The following is a 25,252-nucleotide window of genomic DNA, read 5'->3' as shown; positions in this document are numbered from 1 at the left end:
GTATGCTGCTTCAAGAGATATCGAGAGTGTCCAGCCAATGATAATGTCGGATTCGGTGCATGTTGTTTTACAGAACAGAAAGAGAAACTGGTTTGAAATATTCACATTAACATTGACATTGTTTTATTAAGTAGTTAAGTACAGTTTCTATAAAAGCCAGGTTTTACAGAAGGGGGTCCCATGGAAAAAATCCAACAAGTAGACAATCCTTCCATAACGCAAAGAAAAATATCATTCAGGAGGTCGTATACACAATGATAAAAATAGAACACAAAAGAACAAATTCATCTAAGCAGTTTTTCATTTTTAGTAAATACTAGTACTTCAACTTCAGTACTGCATTGTAAGTTTGGACATAGTTAAATCAGAGAAGCAGCTCGTATTGCCACCTCTGCTTGTGTTCGCGTGGCCGCCACAGACCATACGTGATAGTTTTTCTTCTTCTTAGGGCTTTATAAAAAGAATACCACCTCATCGCTCGGGTAAACAACAAAAATGTGTTTATTTGAGTCAGACGCAGTGCAGGCAAAAGCAGGATCTCGACAAATTCAATTCAGTGTCCCTATATACGGGCTTTAGTATATCTTCGTATTAAACATCTGCCCGACCTATTCTTATTGCCTGACAGACACATAAAATAGGGAGCGAACGGAGCAAAATACATGGTTTAGGTGGGTGACTGTAGCATAGTGCATTTCTCATAGTATTATTGATACGGCCTTTTTCACGTAACCACGTAAATGTACTACATTCCTTGGAAGCAACATTATGTGCCCTTTGGTCAGGCCCTGTGACTGTCAAGCATTATGTTCTCCATTTTTTACAATAATAATGTCACGTGGCAAAGTGGATAAACTTCATGCATTGTTATGTACAGAGTTCATGGGTTAGCTGCTAGGGCATGCAAAATCAGCGTCACGGGCTAGCACATCCCGAATCAGATCACCGTCGCTGTTTTCTTCCTTTACCCTGGTTCTCCTTTCCAGAGCAGCCTCAAGGCAGATATTTCAACAGAGAGGCTTGCCTCAGGGCACATTGCCCAAAACCTCATTAAACTAGAAATCATGAAGGAAATTTTGTTCTGCCAGCTTGCTCCGCTGCCTATCATACGTGATTATGGTTACCCGTTGGAAGCATCACGACGTCCGAATAAACCCGCAGTTATATCTGCTGGATCACTTGCGCGAAGAAATTGGATGCTTTGGCGAGTCACATAATCCGATTTGCAAAACTCACACATTATACAAGGCTTCTGGTATGGCTGCCCAGAAGCTATTACTGAATGTTTTTTTCTCTATCAACTGCCGGAATGTCAGAAGTGCTCTCCAAGCGTTTACATTGAGCAAATAACTGTGCTAAATAGAAGCAAGTTAGCTCCAAAAGGTATTAGTTACATAGAATCACCGCGCTTTATGAAAATTCGTTCGATAAATGAAGTTGAATAAGAAGATTGTAAAAACGCGCCAACAAGTAGAGCATATATTACTTGTAGATGAGCGGGGTGCGAGCAGTATAACCACTTAGTTTCATGGTTGTCTTGCGTGGTGCCGATACATTAAAACGCCAGCAGCAACCTTCGCACTTCTCCGCGTTCTGGGCTGCTGCTCACTAAATGTGAATGCCTTTGTACTATAAAGACTCTGAATTGCAGGTTCTGCATTTTCTCACTGTCGCACTTTTTTTGGCTTTCCCTCAATTGTTCAGGTGTTCATTTTTGGAGGCAGCTGTGCTTCCCGAAGGAATTTGATATCGGCACGCTTTCCATTGGCTTGTCAGAATGCTGGAACGACTGTAATTAGATTCACAATCAACGCACGGGTCAATATTTATTGCTCCTATCACAAAGAATCCGGCGCACTTTATTCTTCATCGCCAACGGTTTGACACCGTAATAATTAAATCAACTATATGTGGACCATTTCTGCTGTTTTCGAACTTAACTTGCACTTCAGGTACCTAAACATTTGCATAACTATAAGATTCTGGTGATTCGGCAGCATTATATTTTGTGTATTTAGTGAATTTAAAGAAAACACGCGTGACAGTATGCGCTTTAACGAAAAGTAGGCGTAGTACGTTAAAACCTGTGGATGTTCGCATTTGTTTTCCTGCTACTGCCCCGTTGCGGGTGATTAAATTATGTTTCGTGCGAGGTGGACGCAGATACCCTTCTGGGGCTGCGGTCGCAGCTGTTTAAAACCTCTGCCATGTACCACCATATATGTAAACGCTGCCCTTCAAAGAGTTGCATGCGTATAGTAATTTTTAGCAGGCTAATAATGATATGCCCTCTTGCAATTCCCCCTGAGTATCACCTACTTCACTCCGAGGTTGAGGCCCAGATAAAGCCTTTACCTGAGCCATACATTGTGGTAACAGACTGTGACATTTTTGCTGCGCAAACCACAGGAGCATCTTCGAATAGTGTTCAAAATTATGACAAACATGGCTATTCATAGCAAAATTCACCGCGCATCTGCTCGCGGGGCTGCACATGCTGTCAAAAAAAGGTAATTTTCTGTCATGCCTGCCACGGGTTTTCTTCCCGAATTAGGCATTCAGGGCGCTGCACAACTTGTAACAGCGTGCATCCTTGATGTGCGACTTTAATTTGCAGGCCTACGGTGTGACCCGCTACTCCAAGAGGCGCTGGTTGGATGAGGACTGGATGCGGACGTGACCAGACCCGAACAAGGATCGTGGCATTTTTTGCTGGTACCCAACACCAGAGAACGTCATAGCTTCTAAACGGGCAAAACTCCTTAGAGAGCACGCTTACCATGAATCAAAACCAGAGAACTTTCACGTTTTTTTTAACAAAAAATTCACGCAGAGACACACACTTCTACACACGAATAAGGAGATTGGAAGGGAACAGACAAGTAGCCTGCATCTGCTCAGCACGCATGAACATTACACTACGCACTTGCAAGGCACTTCAAGCAATACATGTCTATTTCTTGACAGAACGCGACCACTTATACAGAACAAATATCTGCCAAAAGGAATTTTCTAGGCTACGTCAATGTGTCATGCACTTATAATTTCGAGGTATTGATTGAATAGGTACGGCTAATCTGAGGGTGTGTAAGGCTTCAGCTTCAGGCGCAGTCAACATTCCGGCGCAGTCAAGGGCCTAAAGTAATATGTTCTCGAACTCAATCAAACGTGCTCTGGGGTTCAACGTACGTGATAAAAATGGCGGTTTAAAATGAATGACGCGTGAGACCACTGGACAGGCGCTTGCTCAAGCGGGAAGCCATGGGTACTTTTTTTTCTTCGCTACCCTATGTGGATTGATAAACAGTTAATTGAGTGCAGATCAAAACAAACCGTAAAAAGAAAATTAAATGTAGCAAACTATATGAACGACGGAGGGACCTAAACAAAACTTTTAATTAACGTCCCTTTGGGTCATTATTCAGACCATTGGAACTGTTCTACCAAGGAAACGTCCAGTCTGATCACGTGCAAGGGCTAAGGGCACTATGATTGGCTCAATCGGCAGTATGCTGGGTTTAATCGCAGGTGTCGCACGAATGAGCGAATCATGCGAAGGCTACCACACACTACACAACGTAGGGACCATCGCAGGGTAAACAAAACCAGCCATTAAAAGCACGGCGCATGACCGTCGCTCACAAGTGGAAGGATGCCTCGTTTATCTGTGCTAGTTTCGGGAACTATATGTATCTCATTTCTCGCTTTGTGGGCCGCAGAGGCCAAAACAAAGCCCAAGCTAGACCACGACATTACGGAAGTAAGAAAAGTAAGTTGACGTTTTTTTTCTATTTATTGATTAACAAAAATGTAAAGCACACGTTTGAAGACGTAGATAGGAACATTCCAAAAGAAATCTTCTTTCCTCAGGCTTTCAACGTGGATGAGCATTCCTGAGACTCTTCATCAGAAACTTAGCCTGAATTTTCAGACAAGTTAGAAAGTAAAGAAATATTGCAGCGAGAAAAAAACGCGGATACATTTCCGCCCAGAAAATGGCAGAACGAGGATTGTGGACAGTTGATATTCGTAATTGTGCGCTAGTTTACGAGGTTGCTATGAATGGTAAAAAGCACGTGGATGGGCATAAGACTGCCAAACAGCAGATATTTGTCGCCTACAACCACACTACTGCACAAATGACTGCAAGAAAGTACGTTGAACAGTTTACCACTCTGATTTCAGTAAAAACCCACCTGAACTTGTGCCAGCATGTGCCCCTTGAAACAAAACGCCTATTTCGAATCAAGCGCCTTCTATGTTCCAGTGGTTCACGGTGTAAAGTGTGGTAAGTGTGATAAGTGCCACAAAATCACTGGCTCCTCAATATTTGACGTTTTTCTTGCGGCAATCTTAAATCGGTATTATGGCCCTTGGTTTAAACAGCTTGTGGCAAAATTAAGCTTGGCGTCCTTACTGCGCCTACCGTCCTGCTCAGAAGTGCCTGTGCTTGCAATAAAATAGTATATTTAAAAGCACATGAGGCTACTGGGCTACCGGTTTGGCTAGTAAATTAAAACCATGCGGCGTCTCTCCCAGAACAACAGCAAGGCCAAGGCCTCTAGCAGTTGGCAGTCAAAAATGATCAGTCAGCAACGTGTAGTCACTGCCCAAACAGAAGAGAGCACGTCATTACCAACAAAATTATGTACGGCGATGCTGTTCACGTGTGCAGGAAAACGATGCTTCATCGCAATCATGATGTCCAGGCTTGAAACATAAGAATGTCCCTCAAGCCTTCTCTTTGTTGTTAAAGCGCATATTTCTTAGCTTCGGCTGTTATCCCGAAGAGGACTGTTTGGGAGCAGCAACCCAGTGCTTTATATATCAAAGTCACGGTCGTGATGGAAATCGCTGCAATGGGCCAGAGCGATGCAAAAAAGGCGCAGGCCCGCACCCTGCAAAGACTGAGCCGCGCGCGCAGCCCTTCATATGGAAACTGTGGCGGAACACATTCTGTGACTTTGGGCGTCTGCCTAAACAAGCCGAAATCCTTGCCCGTGCACTTTAGCGAGTTCAAGGAGGAGGGTGAAAACAATGCGATCGTTCCTGTTCTCCTAGAGTAGTTTGTGCAACTCTTAGCTCTTCTCAAGCATCGCGTTCATATCGCACACCAAAGCTACTACGAAAAACCTTATCTATGTACACTGTCAGGAAGCCCGCCAAAAAATCTGATCGAGGACCAGCAGCCCACAATACAACCTTCAATTATCACTTTACTGTCCAACGCAGCTCAGCGCGCAGCAGAACCGCAAGGGGCGACCCGCGCTACGAGAGTGCAAATAGCCTTGATTAAAGTGTCAATGTCCATGTTATTGGCAGCCCCCGGGGCTGTGATCTCCGCCATACCATTTTCAAGAGGATTACTCAAGGTTGTTACAGTCCTGGCCATATCATTTCATATAAGCACATCCTGCTCCGTACCTGGTGCGCCATCCGCAATTGGGTCACAATGACCGAAGCATCGCTGCCAACAGCGTCCTTGAATAATCGCGTAAAAGCATTTGAAATTCCAGTTGAATGCTCTTGGTCTCCAGTATAAGGCGGGTCACCTGTGTCATCTTCTACAAACTTAAGAATTCCCTGTCATTGTCATGTACTAGTCAGGAGTGAAAAAAACATTTTTGCTTGAGCGGGTATTATTTCCACCGTACCACAGAGTACACAGTAGTACAGGCTGGCTTGTTATCGTATCTTGTACAAACGTGGCGTTTGTCCAAATTCTGGTCTCGCCGAGTTCAACTACAATTTTTGGGATCAAACCTTCACATACACCCCAGCTTATTTACAAACCGAACTCAAGTTCGACGAGCCGATGCTGTAAAACCATTGCACTATGAATTCAAGCCACACATCTCTTGTTGAGACTTCGATGCTGATAATATAATTGGGGGCCGTTCCAAAACCAGTGCGCGTGGAGCAGAACTCTCAGATATTCTGATTAAATATGCCATTAAGGTGCTAAATGATCCAGCATTACCTTATTGGTGTCCCTCAGGACAACCAGCAGTATCAATGTAGCGTTCGTTCCAACTGCGCTGTTATGAATAATTCAATTCTTACTCAGATTTGGAGACAAGAGCAAGTTACTACTAGCGGACATCCCTCACAGCATTGCAAAAAAGGCCCCGTGCACAAACTGTAATGCATTCACAGAAACTACGCGCACTTGCATTATGCCCGCAACTCGAGATGACAAAATCTATCTAAAAATATTTCACCCTTTTCGGCAATGCACAAGCTTTAGAACAAAGCGTCGCAATCAATACAATAATGACCCCTAGCGAGTACGAAAGATTGCGCGCTATTCGCAGGTGTGTCGCGAGACACGAACTCCACACGAAATATATAAAATAGTGACGAGCTTCTCGGTGGTCCCTGAGTCATGCTATTCTTATAAACAAGCTTTAGTAGCAACGATGCAGGAACTTTTTTTGATCGGTAAATACTCACACACCATTTATGCGCGCTCTGCATGATGTCAAAGGGTTAAACACGCAAACTGTGCAGCTAAACCCTTTAACAATCCTCTCCTTGCATGACCACTCCCCCTTGAAAGTGGTTTGAGGACAATATGGTAAGTTTCTGTCCGTATCAGTGCTCTCTACACGTCACCACTTATGTCTTCCCAATCAGCCGTTCCCGCCCTTGACTTGCCTTTCACCTTACAAGAACTTACAACAGCAATCCCCGAGGTGAATACTAAGTCGGGTCTATGTTCGGATGAGGTTAGCAGCGCACCTTTCTCGCACTTATGCCACACGCTGTAATTCTACAATTCCCCAGAATGGTAAGCTGCCTGAAAACGCGAAAATTAACGCGATTCTAAAGCCTAGCGGGCCCCCATCATGGTGACCTCTCATTGGTCTACAGCTTTGTTGAACAATATTTGGTAATCGCGGGAAAATATGGTAGAGAAAAAGATTCTCAAGAAGTATCCATATACCGCCAAAAAAGCTGTCCCTCACTAGAGAAGGATCTGGTCGTCCTGGGGTAGTAGATGGCCTAATACTCTTATGATTGACCAAGCGACATTTCGGCCCTTTTTCCTCGGCAGCTGTAAAACACCTGACCACGGCGATGGTCAGGTAAGTGATACAGCAGACGGTGCTAATAATCTCTGGGTCCGGAAATGCCGCGCCTGGAACATGAACTTGGAAACACTCAACGCACGAAATCTTTCTAGCGAGAGAAGCTTAGCTGCACTATTACACGAGCTCTCGGATATTAAATGGGATATTCTTGAGCTAAGCGAAGTTAGAAGAACAGAAGAAGGCTTCATAAAACTGACTAGCGAGCATAATTTATGCAACAGAGGACCACAAGAGAAGAAATAACACGGGGTGGGATTTTTTATCCATACAGAAATAGCGCAGAACGTGAAAAAATTATTCGGTATTAGCCAAAGGGTCAGAGTCGGTGTGATCAAGCTCAACAAGCGATACAGGTTAAAGATTTTAAATGCAGAGCATTTCAGTAACTCACGATGTCACCCGCGTTGACGTCTGTAGTCCGCACCGTCGTTGTCCCTACTATATAAAAAAAACACTATCCGGCGCCTGGTTTCGATCCCTCGACCCTGCGAGCGGAACGCAACGTACACGGTGCTCTACCCACTGCGCCACAAAGCCGACACAGAATGGGACGCGATGAACGCGCCTTATATCGTTGACTCATTCAAATTACTGCTGACGAACACTCTCTCGTCAGCAGTTGCCACAAGTGCAACAAAAAACATTAACGTAACGCAAACTACTTAAGGTCGTGCGCCCCCGGAAATGCTCTGCATTTGATCGTGCCCCTCGTGAGGGGGATGTTTCACTGCGTCTTCTCTCGGTCGCGGGACCCGTGGCGCCATCTGGCGGAGGCGCGGCACAACTCGTAGCACTTTGAAAAGATGCGGCGCCAGCCAGCTGTGTGTGTGCGTGCCACACTTGTACAAATGGCGAGTGCATTGGCTGTCCACAGAGCAAAGCATTCGTGCAAGTAAGCCGTTGCAGTCAGTCAGTCAGTCAGTTAGTTAGTTTTCTCTCGCTTGGCTTGGAAACTCTTTTTCTTAATGTAGTTGCTGACGTGGTATAATTTTTCTAAATAACAATAAAGAAGCCGATAAACTTTGGAAGAGCCAAGCCAAGGCTGCCTTTCTCGGCACTGCATAGAAGCAGCCCCGCGCTTCGGTCGACGCTTTTTGCTTCCGTTCTACAGATCTTTGAGGTGTGTGGCACCGTTCCCCTTTTCAAGGCTATGCGCCAACAGCTAGCTATAAGGAGGAGGCCGCATAGTTTTTCTACGAAGACGTCGATTCAGCAGTGCATAAGGGTACAGCACAGTTAACAATTATAATCTGAAACTTTAAGGCGAACGTAAGCGCAAACAGAATAGGAGGAAAATCAATGGGAAATTTTGAAATAGAGAGAGAGAGAGAAATGGTCATTAATGATACTGGTGAGTCTTTAGACTTTATGATTCTCAATAGTCTTTCATGATACTGGCCTGGCCAAGCCGCCTAGCTTGCTACACGAGATGTATGCAAAAAAACTGAAATTGATGAAGTGATGATAATGATGACTACGAGTTATCACGCTGCAGACAGTTATGCAAGGAACTTAATCCAGTCGCCCCTTGCGAGGTTCCGGCCGGCTCGCCCAATGGATCGCCCATCAGAGTCACCCTTGTGGCCCACGGGACCCTGCCGGGAGCAAGTCGCCCCCGAGCACTTAGGAGTCTATACGGAGGCCGCGGGACCGCCACCTGGCAGCACGACTCTCAGCTGGGCTAGCAGCACCATACTTATAATTTTTTAATAGGTACTCGCAACAGTCGAGGAGATACACGCTCTATTTGCAGAAAGAAATAACCTGCTATTAAGGAACAGATTCTTCCACAAACACAACAGCAGAAAATTGACATGAAAAGTCCTGACAGGACGCACAAAAAATGAAGTTGACTCTATTTTGAGTGACTACCCAGTTATTATGCAGGACGTGGAGGTCCTCAGCAAGATTGAGTTCAGTGATCATTAGATGGTTACGTGCAAAACAAGGCTGAATCTCAAATATGACAGAAGGAAACTCGTAAAAAGCAAGAAACGCAGCATCAAGTCATTCGGAAACAAGACACAGGAGTTTAAAATAACCCCTTTAGAACAAACAAAACTGCCCTTTTAGATGGTACGAACAAGGGCAGTGTTGACACCCTTAATTACAACCTAACAACAGTATTAAAAGTCAGCAGAGGCTCTTGGACGAGCCGCATGTAGGAAACATACAAGAAAACTAGCTCAGCAAATAGAGCAGCTTATTCTGAAGCCTCAGAACATGAAATTGTCGAGTACAGTGGATTAGCTGACCTGTCACAATTGATAAACTCAAGTAAAACAAACGACATTCGTGCGTCCAGCAGAGCGATCATCGAGGAGACGTTGAAAAAAAGAGGGAGCTTGAAACTGGCAAGACACGAATGTACCCACTTCGACATGAACACGGTGACAGTACGTGCAATATGAATGAAATAACAAAAATACGGGAATGATTGTACACTCGGATTTACGCCAGTGACTCTGGAACAGGGAGAACTGCTGCGCCTACAGGCTTAGCTTGCGATCTTGTGCCAGCAACCAAATAGAAAGTAGTAAAGGCGCTTAACGGCATGAAAAGAAGGAAAGCTGCAGGCGGCGGCAGAATAACAATAACAATCTAATGGAGGGTGGAGATGTAACAGTAGAAAAGCTTGCTACACTATTCTCCGAGTGTTTAAGGACTTTAAATTCACCCCAAAGCGTGAAACAAAATGCCAACACAATTTTAATTCAGAAAAAGGGAGATAACAAATATCGTAAGATCCACAGACCCATCATCTCACTATCGGGTGTATACAAGCTATTTAAATGGGCCGGCGTCTAACTGGCGTCGTTAAATCACCCTCTATTTAGAGCACCAGTGTTGCCATCACGTATGTAATAACGTATTAACTCTGTGCTGTCATCGTGCACACATATTTTCGTGAATCTCTGAAGTGTCGGTGCGTTCGTTGACGTGCTGCGCGCCAGGCTGCAGTTCGGGGTTTATTCGGCAGAGGCAAAGTCCATGCCGTGGCATTTGTTCAAGGCGCCGTAGAATCCTGACGGATTGATGGCGTGGGAAAGCGCGATTCCTGCGGAAAAACTTCAAGGTTACGTCACAAACATACAGCTGTGACATTCATTCTGAGCCTTCAGACATCGTCAACCGTTACGAACACACCATGAACGGTCAAACTAAGGTATTATTTTGGGTTGGGCGAGTTGGTTCATGATCGCTGTCCGTGTTTCTCTTGGCCATCCTTCGTTTCCGTACGTTCCAGCTGAAGGTTTAGCAGCGGTCATACTAAGGGTACCGCGAGGCAGGTGGACCCTGGGGGAGAGCGCGGTGCCCCGTATTTGCCCTAACATACCTGAGCACCTGTCGAAACAAACACGCGAAAGTCACGCAGAAAACCATGCAAAAAAAATGATGGTCCTTTGTGCGACAAAACCACTGCAAGTCACGGTATGGGTGATGCACAAAGCGCTGAGAGTAGCAAGGAAGGAGCAGAAGACGACGTGCTGAGACCGATCTCAAGGCTACCACAGCGCCCCCGACTAGTCGGCGGCAGTACCGGCCCGCGCCCCTCTACTGCAAGGCCGCGCTCTTTGTCCACTGACTTAATCTGGAAACGCTGCACGGCACCATTACAACAGTGCGGCGGCGCTAACATCACGCTTGCGGCGTTCAGAAGTGAAACTGCTGTAGTAAGCACAGTGATGATGGTGATAGCACTTTCAATGGATGACCATCTAGTGACGGCCTGTTCAACTCACTTGCGGCTTCTTGTAGCCAGTTCAGTACAAAGCCTGGCAAAGACTCATCAAAAGGCAAAATGGCCGTACCCAACTGGCCGTACCCAACCCATACTGGACTGAGCCCACAGTTGCGACGTTACAGCGGGGTTCGCAATACATTATATCCTATGGGAGCTATGCCGTGACCGATGACAAACAACGTAACAGCTTGGAAACGCAACAGTGAGGAGCGTAACAGCGGGGTTCTACTGTAGTTAAACCACCTAAACTACAGCCTAGCATACTTTACCGTGGATGACATCCATGTCATCAACAAATATGCGCACAGTATAATAGGCCGGTTTACATGACGTTTAAAGACTATAAAAAAGCATTTGATTCAGTTAGCACAGCCGCAGTGATGGACGCCTTGAAGAACAAAGGAATACGAGGGACCCACCTAAGACTCCCTTATACGACATATGTAACGATTTCGTGGGCAGGATTCTCCTTTACAGGCAAAGCGACGATTCCCGATCCGAAAGGCAGCAGTACAAAGTGATCCCGTCTCACTACAATTGTTCACGGCATTTCTGGAGAGTGTATTCAGGAAGCTGGAGTTGTAAAATTTAAGCTTACGGATGAACGGGGAATACTTGATCTATTTGATGTTTGCAGACGACATAGCCTTGTTCACAAAATATACAGAACAACTCTAAAAATTCATTGCAGAGCTAAAGTCAGACAGCTTCGCTGTGGGGCTACAGATAAATATGAATAAAACATAAGTAATTACAAATTTACACGCCGAACGCGTCTTTTTCAGCATAGGCGACGAAATACTGGAACAAGTAGAAGAATATCACTATCTTGGCTAGGTGGTCAGTGCTTATCCCGACCACGAGAAAGAAATCCGTCGTAGAATAGAAATGCAGTACGGTGCATTCGCCAAACACTCCCAACTAATGAAAAGTAAGGTACCTTTTCCGCTTAAAAGACAAGTATTCAACCTATGCCCCCTTCCTGTGGTGACATACCGAGCGGAAATTTGGCGCCTTACTGAACAACTAGAAAGCATACTTACATCCGCCTAACGTGTCATGGAGCGAATAATGTTAGCAGAACCGCGTAGAGGGAGAAAACTAGCAACCCTGATTAGGGAGAAAACTCGAATAGAATATGTTATAGGTAAAGTGAAGAAAAACTAATGGAGTTTGGGTAGCCATGTAATAGGATAAACTAACAACAGGTGGACTACAGGCGCAACAGAATGGACGCCGAAGAATGGGACTAGAAGAAGGGGAAGCCATTAACTCTATGGAAAGACGACATAACAAACTTTGGAGGCAAAGAATAGACTCGCGCAGAGCGCGACAGTAAATGAGGTTGCCCTTCGTTCTACAGTGGACATAAAGAGGGCGACGACGACGACGATGATGATGATGATGATGATGATGATGATCGCAAAATATGAGTGCCTTCCGTAGGTACATATTGTCCATTGACAATATGTTCACCCTCATACCAATCGCAGTTTTAGTAGTCGCAAAAGCAGCCTTGGACTCTGTCACCCACACAGCCATTTTGACCGCTTCTGCGGTGCATGGATTCGGATGATGACTTTATGCCTAGGTACAAGATTAGCTCGCTTAACGCCAGTTTTTATGCGCACGTCGCACGGTGAACATCAAGTTACGCCGCAGAAAAAGGCGTTCTAGAAGGACCCGCTCTCTTCTCTACGTTCCCTGCTATTTTTCGGCGAAATAAAATTCCACCTCGTACTCTTTCTTTTCTTGAGGTACTCGGTAGCATAAAATATGCCCGTAGTCAGCTCCATTGAGCGTTCTTCCGTTCTTTGAACGTAATTTAACCCTATAATACCACACCAAGTGCCCGAGCTCCCCTAATAGTACCGCTAAGCTCCCTTAGATAGACAGGGTTCATGTTTTTGACGTTGCCAGGTTTATGACGTTGCCAGGTTTAGGTGGCCTCTCTGGACCGAAAGATTCTTAGTACCCTTACATTATCTCTGCATGACTGTCATGGTCAGGTGCCCAGCACCTGTTCGGAACTCAAGGTCAAAAGTTGAATTGGTCAGTCAGAGGAAGTGGGGGCCAATAACTAAACTCACTAGGGTGGCCGGATTTTTCTCTAGTGAGGGAGTGCTGTATGTGTACCAAAGCGCCTTCCAAGCGTAGTTGAACCTATCTAGTTTAGCCTGTTAGATGCCCGAGATGATACCAAAGTACTCTTTACTCGTAAATTCGACAATTCCGATTGGAACACTCGCCATTGGAATACGCGCTAGTAACGTGCTCATTTCGTGGAAGTTAACTAACCGAAGTGCAGCAACAATACAGTAGTAATTGTTTACTTGTAGATGATTGCAACCACAGTGCATCTGAGGAGCGAGAAAATTTTAAGGGAATGCGAGAAAAGTAGAAATAAGTGTGAATGAAATGCATTAGATTAACAATCACCATGAAGGTGACACAATTTTATCCTGTTCCAAAGAAAACAGTCGAAAAAGTTATGTAGTCAAAACATCATAAACGTCCAGAGAAAGAAAGGGGACAACTGAGACTGCTTAAACGGTCCTAAAAACGAATCCTTTTTATTTAGGTGGACAGCAATGTTACCTGTTATACTCAAACCGCTTTCTACAGATATATCAAGCATTCCCTTCTCTGCTCGCAATATTCGATCAAGACGAAGATGGAGATCTTGATTGCGTGACTGCTGAGCGCCTGGAATACGACTTCGAAGCCTCCACAGCCACATATGCCTGGCTACTGGCAGGAGGCAATGGCCACGAAAAGTAAGTGATGTTCGACGCCTGCTCTCTTGAAAGGTTCAACTTCATGGTTTGAGCACTGCGCTTTTTTGTTTGAAAAAACCCAATGTTCGTCTCCACGTACGATGAAGTGTGGAGATATTTTTGACCCTACCACGTTTCACAGAAGATCGGGCGTGAAGCGCAGAGAACTAGATGAGTGATCTTACGTCAGAAAGGGTTCGGAGTTGCAACCTCCTCGCATAACAAAACTGAGGACTAAAAAACACTACCAACGCTAGAGAGGCTTAAGGCTTCTTCGTCTCATTATTCCTGTCATGTAAATTATTCAAGTCTCTGCTCCTTTTTGTCTTGATTCACCAATTGGTATCATTTTGGTGTCGGTCTCAAAGTGGCCACATCGGAGATTTCCAAAATGTGTAAGGATTCATCTGGTTTACAGACATCAAGCGAAGATGAAATTCTAATGCTGTAAAGAAAGAAGTGAAAGTTGGAATGCGAATAAGTATTAGGAACGGTTGTGAATTGTGAGTGTGAGCTGAGATGTAAACGGTGAATGCCAGTGCGAGTGCATGTGAGTGGACGATGCCAGTAGTGCGCGAGAGTGCGAGGGTGTTTAAGTGACCAATGTGAGTTGTGAGTACGAATGAGTGTGAGAGGCACCTGCGAGTGGTGAGCGTAAGCGCAAGTGAGCGCGAGTGGTGAGCGTGAGTGCGAGGGGCGGAGGCGAGTGGCGAGCTTGAGTGCGAGTGAGTGCGCATGGAGACAGCATATGGATAGCGTGAGCGTTAGTGCGTGCGTGTGTGAGGGAGCTGTGAGCGCTAGTGCGAGTGAGGGCGAGTGGTGGACGTGAACGCGAGTGAGTGCGAGTGGTGACAGCGAGCGGTAAGTGCGAGCTCGAGTGAGGGTGAATGGTCACGGCAAGTGGTGAACGTGAGCGCGAGTGAGTGCGAGTGGCAAGGGCAAGTGGTGAACGTCACAGATAGTGAGTGCGGGAGGAAAATGTATTTTTTGCGTGAGCGGGAGTGAGTGGCGTCCAGTTTTGCGAGGTATGCTTGCTCGTTAGTGTAATTTTTCTAGTTTCAACTCATGCCACAGAATAAGTGGTACCAGAATAACTGAAAAAACTACCTTCTGCACAGGAGAAACATAACCTTCCAGCTGAAGCCAGGTCCGACGCTGGATACGGCCATTTATACCCTTGACGATGGTAAGCATTTCAGTCCACCAATGATGCTCGATTGAAGAAGACGCCGTCTGAAGATAAAGAAATCACCCGGTTGATTTACGTGTAACAGCCAAGTACTGCCGAAAGTTGTCGAAATGTAAACTTGTAGAGCTCTTTACAACGAAAAAATTTCTTGTGTGCCAGAAAGAGTGTCAAAAGCTACGTACTGCATGGCGGGTCATTGATCAACGGTCGATTTAATGCTCCTGATGATGATGATGTTCCTTTGTGAAAAGCTCATAACTAAACAGGTGATTAAAAACTTCCTCTTTAGGCTTTGAAGAGCACTGCCGTTGTAACAACGACGATGCCGTTGGTGCTGATGATAAAAAAAGAGCTATCAAACTGCCGGTCCACCTACTACGTAGTAGAGCGATGAATGCTTAATTTATACAAGTTTCAGTTGAATTGAGGTGAATAACTATGAAGTAATCAGTGCAAATTTTAGAAATTTCAAATGGTTCATCATTATATTGACCACCTTATTTACTGCGAATGTATTTATCATCCTAGGAACGTTCTTACGAAAGTTATTGTTTAGAGAGGAATGAGGAATGAAAAGGGCTAGTTTTCAGTTGACAGGGACCATGTGGGTGAAGGATCACAAGTCCATACCTAACTGGGTGGCCACCGCCAGCTCAGCCCCCTTGAATAGTTGAAGCTTATCGAGGGAATCTGAGCAGGCCAGCATGTCTCATCCAGCAGGCCGTTATGTCACTACAAACACTGCTGCAGCATGTCTCATCCTCGCAGTGTAGTTGGGTGAGAGCCAATGGATAAGACAGCATACACCAATTACGTAGTTTAAAATAAAAAGGTGGGACCAGAATTTGTAAGTGGATTGATAACAAATGCGGTGGATATCATGGCGGAAGGTGTCGAGGGGGATGTGCGCGTTAACGTTAATGTGGTGATACGTCGTAGAGTCTTTTTTGGTCAGAGTGTCCCAATACGAGGTTAACGTTTTCTCTGTGCGGCGGTAGTGCTGTAAATCTTTTTGCATGTCCCGGGTACAGATTCGTTGTCTTCCGTTAGATGTGGTTAGGCTTAGACAAAGAATACATTGTAGTTATGACCAGTGGTAGTTCAAAGGTTCATCTTATTCCTATCTCCATACCCTTGCCCGGGCTCCAGGTTATCTGGAGGTGAGATGGCGTATAAAACACTCTAGAAGGTGGACGACAGGGAATACGATGTGGCTGATGGCGTTAAAGCGGCGGGCAGACAGTGAGTTGGCAACTACGATGATGGTTTCTTGAGCAGTGGTGGTGGTGAGCGCAAAGGCGATTTTGTATGCTTTATAAATTTTGTTTGTCCCCTAAAATACTGTGCACGTTTACGCTTTCTTGTTTGCAGACGAAAGCAAACATTATATTGTAAAATATCCGTACGCGGATTATGAGAATTGCCTCATCGCCGAACTTCAATACCGAGGTTTACCTGGTACGTATGAGTTTTTTATATAAGAACAGCTGTTTTTCGCTCCAATTCTGCACAGTTACGAGAATCAGCACTGTATCCCCAAAGTTCACAGTTGAAGTATTTTCCAACATATCTGCCTCGATAATCACCTTAATGCCTTCGCTTTTTCGAACGGCGCACTAAAAAGTTACATATTAAGAGAAATGGTTTTTTGGTTTGAGATACAAGGATGTTTACATATGAAACCTATCTTTTTGAAGTCGTACGAGTGGTATTGATTTTAACTGGACAGTAACCAAAAATATAAGAATTGTTTTTAAAGAATATAATATAACTCGACGCCGTTTCGGTGCAAGAAAAGACTTTTCCCACTCGTAAAGAGGTGCTTGCAGCGGTGAATACGAAAAGCGCAATTGCCGCCTCTTTCGACCATGGCTTGTGGTGAGTATGTTGTCGAATATTGTTAATCACGGGGCGCACCCGTGGTGGTAGCAAGGAGGCTTGATTTGCATACGTATCGCGCTCCGCTTCTTCAACGTCATGCGGAAATATCGCTGTTTCGGCCTGTTGAAGAAGTTAGGCGATTTGTCAATGCCAATGATTGACCCCGGAATTACTGCTTTGCAGTGACCACCGAAGGCAAACTATAATACGCTTGAAGTTGGTACTGGCCTGCTCACGGCGCCGTCAGAAGCGGCAGTTGCGATAAGAGCGAACGTCCGAAAGTTATGGGGGTGCCTGGGAGCGCATGCGCCGATGAGGGTAGTGGAAAAGGTCCATTCCAGAATGTAACTGCTACATTTTTGTGGCAGCAATACATTTGGGGACCTTTACCCAGCTTATCATCCCAGTTGTAGAGTGCAAAGAAGGTAGGGATCCTAATGACGTTGAAGACGGTACTAAGAGGTGGCATAAGGTGTTGGAGTCCGATTCAGTTTTTTCGACAAGCCGCCAGTGCAGAGGACGCGAGATCTCCGTTTCGCTTAAACAAACCTGCTAAAAAGACAGGCAACTGATGCACCCCTGCTTCAAACCGTGGACATGTGGTAATGTGAAGGCCATCAGGTTTGCCGAATCAAAGCCAAAACGTTTTGTCCACGCACAGCTGCAAGAAGAAAACCAGGGAGGCCCTGGGTGGTGCTTTAATTGGTCATTTTCAGTCCGACTGGTACACTTTAGTCCTACATTTCACGCTTGATTCTTGCAAGTTGCCTTGGATCTACGTAATTGGATGAGTCCATTGTGTCCCCAGTTATAATTCCAGATTCGCTTGCAGTGTTCTTAGATCTTTTTGCCGATAAAGACGCGCCCCTCTCGAACGCGCATCATAATCGTTCCTTCCACCTTATCTTTGTTTTGGCAGCTGAGCATGCTTGGATCTCTTTTCTTATCACTGCTGCTAACATTTCTTATCACTGCTGCTAGATATCGCAGGATGCTAAATCTACAAGGGCAGCAGGAATCAGTTTTAGTGCCCATGAGAGATTTTTTCCCCCGTTAAGTTCTCCTGGAAATCCAACTGACGTTCTTCGCGCAACCTCGAGGTCATACTAACGGCTTTTCGCTGTCGGCTTCCCCAGCTACACAGGTACCTTCATAGATCTCATCTGGCTCCAACACCTTAGTGTAGTTACTGCCATGAAGTGCAGCTGTCGATTATACTCCATAGGAAATTGTTCGTCGACCATTTCCTAGTATCGTGTTCACGTTTTAACAGACTCAGGTACCAGCTACTTGAAGTACCGCTGCGCAGCCTTCGGTTTGTCATTTCAGTGTCGGCACTACTTTCATTCGGGGCTTCTGAGACGGGGTACAGCTGCCTAGATGTTTGCTTTGCCCTCCTCAGCTTTATTAAAAAATACTAATCGATTCTCTATAAAATTTTCAATATTTCCACTCACTTTGAATTTTCCAGTTATTTTTTTCCTAATTTATCAGTCCAAAATGTTTTCCAACCTCAAAAAGTTACCTTTGTACCGTAAGACAATTTTTTTCTCCAACCGCTGATGTCTCGCCGATCCGCTGATTGGGTCTAAGCCGCACCTTGACAACAACAGCCAGAAGAGCAGAGGGCGACACGGTTTGGGCGGCAGTTGATCGCAGAACCAGAGGACCTCGGTAGCTTGCGAGCAGACGAGCTGACAAGGAGGGAAGGCTGACCCAAATTTAGTGTCTACCACTGGCTACAGACACGTGAGTTGGGGCTCGACGACGCCTTCGCATCCAGCCTACATCCGGGGATGGGTTCTGCACCTGGCCGCGATTCGTGATCACGGGACCGGCTAGCAGCATTACTGCGTCGCCACGAAGGCGTGCTGTGGCTTCAGTGGCATTGTCAGAGCAGTACTTGCGATCGGGCGACAACGCTCTGATGCATCCTAGACTAAGGACCACCCAGCACAGACAAAGCTGACCAATGGCCGTCGATCCAGTGATAACGTTTCCGTGTCTCCCTCAGTTGAACTCGCGCTGGAGAACATTTGAGTCGTCTGTGTTGTTTTTCAGCTGTGTTTCCTTTTCTCGTTTTTGGGAGCGCTGTAAATATCACCCGTTTAATCGCTTTCTCTTCACTTTCCTTCCTAAGCATCAAACGCCTGCAAGGTCAAACGAATCTTCACAGCCTGGCATCCGCGACAGAATCTCGCGTTGTTACATGGTGTTTGATGGAAAGAAAGGAAGCTGGAGAATTTGGTCAATCTGGGGGATGTATTTGGACTCTCGTGTCGGTGTCCGTAGGCCAAATGACAGAGACTTGTGTGTGCAGCCTATTTTAGGCGATTTCCCGAAACTTCAGTGGCGCTCGAGGCGCCACAGTATGGTATGCCAACTAGAGGGGACAGCAGCAGCGCACTGCCACCTCTACCAAGGGGCATCCTTCTACAAGCGAAAGTAGTAGTCAAGGAAGCGCCCTGGAAGGTCAAGTAGGCGCAGCCAAATATCCTCACCATCGCCCGTCAGAGCGGTGAAGAAGGGGAAACGTGCAAGTCCAGCGAACTAAGAGCACAGATGCCTGTAGCTACAGTACACCAACTAAATGTAAACCCTACTGAGACTGCATTCCGCTGTCCTGCTGCAAATGTTTTGGAAAAAAACTACACTACGGGTAGAAAAACGGTCCACGCGCTGGTACACGCAATTGTTTTCCTGCGGTATCGGTGGCCATCTAAGGAAGAGAGGAAACACCTTGTTCTTCCGGCTCTTTTTTGTAGCATCGTGTTCGAAGGGGCCCACGAAGACAATATATCTAGCCACCAAAGCATAAAAACGACAACAGATTATGGTGGTCAAGGAGTTTTACCGGTCAAGCAATCCGATATCGCACGCTTTGTAAAATCTTGTAACATCTCCCAGTGAACGGTGCCCCAACATCTGGTGTGACCCGTACCTTTATGATAGATTCCAGTCGCCGAGACTCACTTTCAGCGATTAGCTAACGAGATTATAAAATATATCGCCCAGCCACCCAGACGGGGAATTGGTGTGCCCTTACATTAGTAGACTTTCCTTTTCTTTATCAAGACCAAGTGGCCTTAACCAAGTATTGAGCCGGATAAGGTAGCCGAAGGATTGTTAACACGTATTCTCGCATTTATTTTCCACAAGAAATTATCAGCGGCCCTTGTAAACCTTTCACATGCGGCCCGCTAAAAGACCATAGCAGGCTACTCCTCTTTACTCAGTTGCCAACAACCCCATGTCATCCCATAGACAACAAACTTTTCAAGCGGCTCAATGCCACGGTGAAAAGGACGATTCGCCGTATGTGCGAAGAGGGCCCTAAGAATTGGAATAGGTAGCTGGCACCATTACTTTTCGCTTACTGCGAAGTTCCGCGTGCCGGTCTAGGCTTCTCGCCCTTTAACCTCAGTTATGGGAGACTTGCAAGAGAGCCTACGGCTATCCTGAAGGAGGTATGGACAGGAGAAGGTATGGACGAAGACACGAAGCCCTCGTATGGCCGTGTAGACGATCTCAGAATACGCCTTGAAGACATTTGTTCCACTTTACACGAACAGCTTAACAAGGCTCAAACAGTGCAGAAGCGATACTATGACACCATAATTATCATCATCATCATCATCATCGCCAGCCTATCTACGACCACTGCAGGGCAAAGGCCTCTCACAATATTCTCCAATTACCCCGGTCCTGTGCTTACTGCGACCAATTTATCCCCGTAAACTTCTTGATCTCATCTGCCATCTAACTTTCTGCCGCCCCCCGCAATGCTTGCCTTCTCTAGGGATCCACTCTGTTACCCTTAACGACCTACGGTTATCTTGCCTTCGCATACATGCCCTGCCCACGTCCATTTATTCTTCTTAATTTCTACTAATATGTCCTTAATGCGCGTTTGTTCCCTGACCCACTCAGCTCTCTTCTTGTCCCTTAATGTTACGCCTATCATCTTCCGCTCCATCGTCCGCTGAGCCGTTCTCAATTTAAGTTGAACCATCTTAGTGAGCCTCCAAGTTTCTGCCCCGTAGGTGAGTACCGGTAAGATGCAGCTGTGACATAACAACGCACAAAAAGTTGCTAGCTCAGCGTTGGAGATCAAGTATCTTCCCTTCCCCAAATATGAATCCAAAATTCTAGCTGCACTAACAAGCTCCCGTCGCACTCCAGTGAGAGGGCGGGCTAGAAGAACGGCCTTGTGTGCACCCGCACCAAAAAAAAAATTCGCGACATAAAACTTTCGCCGGTCTAAAAACAGAACAACAATAAACAACAGTAACAAGTTACTGTCCTCCTAGAGGCGCACAAGAGTATGTTTTCGCGTGTCTGTGGATGCACCGATAGGGTCCAGCGCAAGTTGCATCTCACGCCAGACACACCGTTCTACGTACGACAGAACCCCATGCCGTTTGCCGTTCAGGAGCCTGTGTGTTCAGAGGTGTCGCAAATGCTTCAAAAGGGAAACATTGAGCCTTCGGAGCTCTTTAATCAACTCCCAATTCCGGCCTTCAAGAAAAAGGGCGGCACGTTAAGGTTCGGTGTAGACTTTTGCCAACTTATCTCGATCCTCGCCTGCAATAAGTTATCCCTTGAGTAGGCCTGATGTTCGCAAAACTAGGCAGCAGCCAATACGTATCGAAGTTTGATTTTTTCAAGATTGATTGACAGGTTCACATGCACGAGGAACCAAACCCAATGACAGCTTTCTCTTGCACCTCTGGCCTTCAATTTTGGTTGTTGTCCTTCAGCTTAAAAACAGCACCTGCTGTGTTCACGCGTTTATTAGGAAGACTAGTCGACGGCCTCCCAAACGTTTACCAGCAGTTTGATGACGTTTTCATCGCAACAAAAACATCAGCAGATCATCGAAAATTGTTCCGTCTTTTTTTTCCGGCGGGTGGGAGAAGGTGCCCTGATTATTCGGCCGAAAAGGAGTAGGATCGGGTACTCCTCGGTCACGTCTATTGGCAGCGTTGTAGATCAAGGTCTCCTTCGTACTTCAGCTAGACTTACTTGATAAAATGGATGCTATGTGATTCCCCGAGGCGACTAAGCAGGTGCGCTCTTTGTTAGGCCTCACTGGGCAATACAGGGTTCTTTCCTCGGTATTTCCAAGTATTACATCCATTTACGGAGCTTAGGAAGAAGAAAGGACCATGGGAGCGGAGACGTCAAGCAAGAGGCATTCAACACCCTAAAGGAAATGCTTTCAAAGAAGCGTGTTCTCGAAGCTCCCAATTTTTCTGAGGCATTCATCTCTCAGACCAACACTTCCTTGGCCAGAATTCGCACCGTACTTTGCAGACGCATGTAGGAATTGTCCATTGTATCGCAAATGCCAGCCGTCGTCTCTTGCCTCGTAAAGGTGCTCACTCAGCAGTAGAGAGGGAAGGACTTGCTCTCGCATGTGAAGTTAATACATGTTATGTAGAGGTATTTTGGAAGCCATTAATTTTACAAAGTCAGAACCCGCGACTCGCTCGTAGAAACTCCAGAAATCACATCAGCACAGATGTCTGCAGTGCAGGTTGGCTCTAAAAAATATGACTTCGTGGTCGTTACATCAACGTAGTGGAACCATTGTAGCCGATTACATAGGTCGACTGTGCTCTACCGAGTTCTATTTATTCGTGTGTGTGTGCACATTGTGAAAGTTATAGAACGTTGAGCCTTATGGCGCACAGACGGTCTCCAAACAGTGAGGCTGTCTGAGCGAAGCAGCCCCTTGAAATGGGGGCTTATTGCGAACATTGACCATAGAAGAGCAAACAATGCTGACCACACAAAACAAACAGATGCTCTAGGTGCTCGGAGAGCAGATTGTAACGCGGTTCGAGTGGCAGCTGATCGCGGAACCGGACGTCATCAGGAGCTGGCGGCTAACGAGCTGACAAGGACGGCAGACACACCCGCAGTTCCTGTCTACCAGTGGCTCTAGACACGCGAAAGCTGCTGACGCGTGCGACGCCTGAAGACTCCTGGGGCTTTGTTTAACACCTGGCAGCACGGCCAGGCCAGCACCATCACTACACCTGTCATGCAGGGCATAGTGCTACCTGTGTCGCTGGCCCTAGAAGTACTTGCGGTTGGCGGCCAACACGCTGAGGCAGCCTGGACTACCAAAGACCTATTACGGACGTCACTGAGCGTCCGCCATAGAGTCTATAAAAAAGTTTACATTTCTCCCTCGCTTGAACTCCCGCTAGAAGTCTTCGAGCATAGTGTAACGTTTGCACCTTTGCTTCCTGTTCTCGCCTTTTGCAACGCTGAAAATATGACCCATTCGTATCCCGTTATCCCGAGTTTCGTTCCTACGCGTCACACGCCTGCAATGCCAAACGTTTCATCAACCTTGCACACTTAATGATATCATTGTTGTGGTATTTTGGTACTGCCTAAAAGATACCGAGAACACAAAGCCAACTGGGAAGTAAGTAGAAGCACTTAGAGCACAAATTCGACGTTGTGACTGTACAATATTCACTTTAAAAAACGTAAATTCCAGAATTCAGTTAGAAGTTTTACTGCAAATATAGAGGCGTGTTTTGTGAACCTTTGTAAAAAATACCTATTCAGGTAACTCATTATCCCTAGACTACCCTTTTGACATGGTTTGGTGTTTCTCACAGCGTTTTCTGTCAAGATGTTGCTACACCAAAGCAGTACCAATTTCGGATAATGTTAGTGGTCATCGATAGTTATTCACGTAAAAAAAAACGCAACATGCGCGTTCTCTGAAAATCATATGCGCACAGTACGGCTAGATTTGTCAGAGTGAGGTATCAGGTGTGGTGTTAATACCTGAAGCGTGTTATGAAATTGATGCATTTTGGTCAGCTCTTTACGTTCACACAATGTAATACAAACAGCGGCTTCTAAGAATACTTTGCCTGGTTAGAAGCTGATTCCCTATATCGCACTCAATGCTAATAATCGCGACTCCGAACTAACCGGCACCCAAAGCAGACCTTGCATTAAGAAAAAATTTTCTTAGCATTTGTCTCTGACTGGTCTCACACTTCAATTCTGTCTCTTTGCAGAGTGCATGTTGTGGGTTACGCGTGAAGTCAAGGACAATATCCCTCAAAAGTGCATCGATATATTTACATACTACTGTGATCAAGGGGTGTCACTTTACAGTCAAGACATGTGCCAAGAATCACAGGACCTGTGAAGACATCCTTAAAAAGTGGAAGTTAAAAATAAAAGCAATAAAAGCTTTTCAATGTGACATTTCTGCGTTTGTTTTTCATAGCAAAAGGAAAAATCTTTTGCGTTCGTCCGCACCAAGTTTCAATAGAAATATTATGATAAGTTGAGTTAGGTAAAATAGCATTAATCTACCTCGTTGCGCTAGAACACCGGTTGGTTCGAGCAGCCAGGTGATAGGGGTGTTGTGCAGGTTGTTTTAGTGATGAAGGGGGTTAAAGTAGAACTGGCGGAGAACGTGACGGGATGAAATAGGATACAGATGAACTATATTCGCATGACAAATTAGGAAACAAACGATTTAAAACACATCTAATCTAATAGTTACAGTTTTAAGAAGAAATCTTGTTCCCGATGGTTCAGGCTCACGTGTAGAGCCGATGGCTTGCGATTGTAGGGGCAGTGCGCTGGACGTTACCTCGGTCGAGGTGGAGTAAGGATGTGGCGTTCTGCCGGGAGTTTGCGGTTTACAGAAGGCCCATGGCGTCGTCAACTCTCGGAAGTTGTCGCCAGTCTAGAATGCTTGAAGGGAGGGGTGGTTCGGCATTGAGTCTCCAGGGCGTTCACGTCCAGCAAAGAACTCGCCGAGAATCGCCCACCTCCTGTCACCGACCTGCCTCCTCTTCGCGGTCCCCGTCACCCTCCCCAGCGATGCGCATCCACCACCACAAGAAGGATCGCTGCGTCCGTCTCGTCTAAAAGCGCAAACTGCCACTGGCTACCTCTGCCGCCTACCTCCGCTTCCCCGCTCAGGCGAAATCTTTATTAGCAAATACGTTGCAAATTCCGCCTACCCACCCGGAACACTTCGCAAATGCTATGCCCCTCACCTGCCCTCTCGATGTCCTTACTGCCATACCACCACTCCATCAGACCTCACACACCTAGTTTGGTGGTGCCTAGGTTTCGCCAGGCACCGCACATTCAAATTACCCCAACCACATCCCAATCCACAAAAACCTGATGCACAACTATTATCTGAAATTGCAGTTTATTCAATTAAAAGCGTTGTAGCACAAGTTGTTCGAGTGGTTCGTTCTCCTAACGAGCTGGTACACCTGCACAAACCCCTGGCTCTATTGCGATATCTATTACGATGAACACAAACTGGCCCACTAATGGCAGATTCCAAGAACTGGCCCAATTATTAACGCTACTGAGATCTCCCAGCATATCTTTATTTTCCCTTACCCCCCTCCCCACGCCTTTCGTCCATCGTGATCAGTTGTCACCCTTTTCTAATAAATGTTCTCTCTCTCTTTCCTCTCTCTCTCTTTCTCTCTCTCTCTCTCTCTTTCTTCTCCCCCTCTTGCTTTCCGCCGACCACGGCAGGCGCGCCCTTTTC

At 45.9% G+C, this 25,252-nt stretch overlaps 1 protein-coding gene across 1 annotated transcript; it reads left to right on the top strand.

Moving 5' to 3' along the window:
- Positions 1–3,608: 3,608 nt before the first annotated feature.
- LOC144157742 (uncharacterized) lies at positions 3,609–23,924 on the top strand. The gene is made up of 5 exons (XM_077688515.1): positions 3,609–3,769; positions 13,465–13,616; positions 14,735–14,802; positions 16,177–16,263; positions 23,739–23,924. The coding sequence occupies exons 1-5, from the start codon at positions 3,653–3,655 to the stop codon at positions 23,870–23,872; spliced, it is 558 nt and encodes a 185-aa protein (XP_077544641.1). The 5' UTR covers positions 3,609–3,652; the 3' UTR covers positions 23,873–23,924.
- Positions 23,925–25,252: the final 1,328 nt, after the last annotated feature.

The sequence above is a fragment of the Haemaphysalis longicornis genome, unplaced genomic scaffold, assembly GCF_048455015.1.
Source record: "Haemaphysalis longicornis isolate Haplotype H1 unplaced genomic scaffold, Haemaphysalis longicornis Haplotype H1 scaffold_10, whole genome shotgun sequence".
In the NCBI taxonomy this organism is placed as follows: domain Eukaryota; kingdom Metazoa; phylum Arthropoda; class Arachnida; order Ixodida; family Ixodidae; genus Haemaphysalis; species Haemaphysalis longicornis.
This window is presented reverse-complemented; position numbering and strand designations above follow the sequence as displayed.

Bases quoted from the DNA above. Each gene is read 5' to 3' on its own strand.
- LOC144157742 (XM_077688515.1), top strand. From the start codon at position 3,653: ATGCCTCGTTTATCTGTGCTAGTTTCGGGAACTATATGTATCTCATTT. The intron at 3,770-13,464 runs GTAAGTTGACGT...CGCTTTCTACAG, and splicing joins ACATTACGGAAGTAAGAAAA to ATATATCAAGCATTCCCTTC. The intron at 14,803-16,176 runs GTAAGCATTTCA...TCTTGTTTGCAG, and splicing joins CATTTATACCCTTGACGATG to ACGAAAGCAAACATTATATT.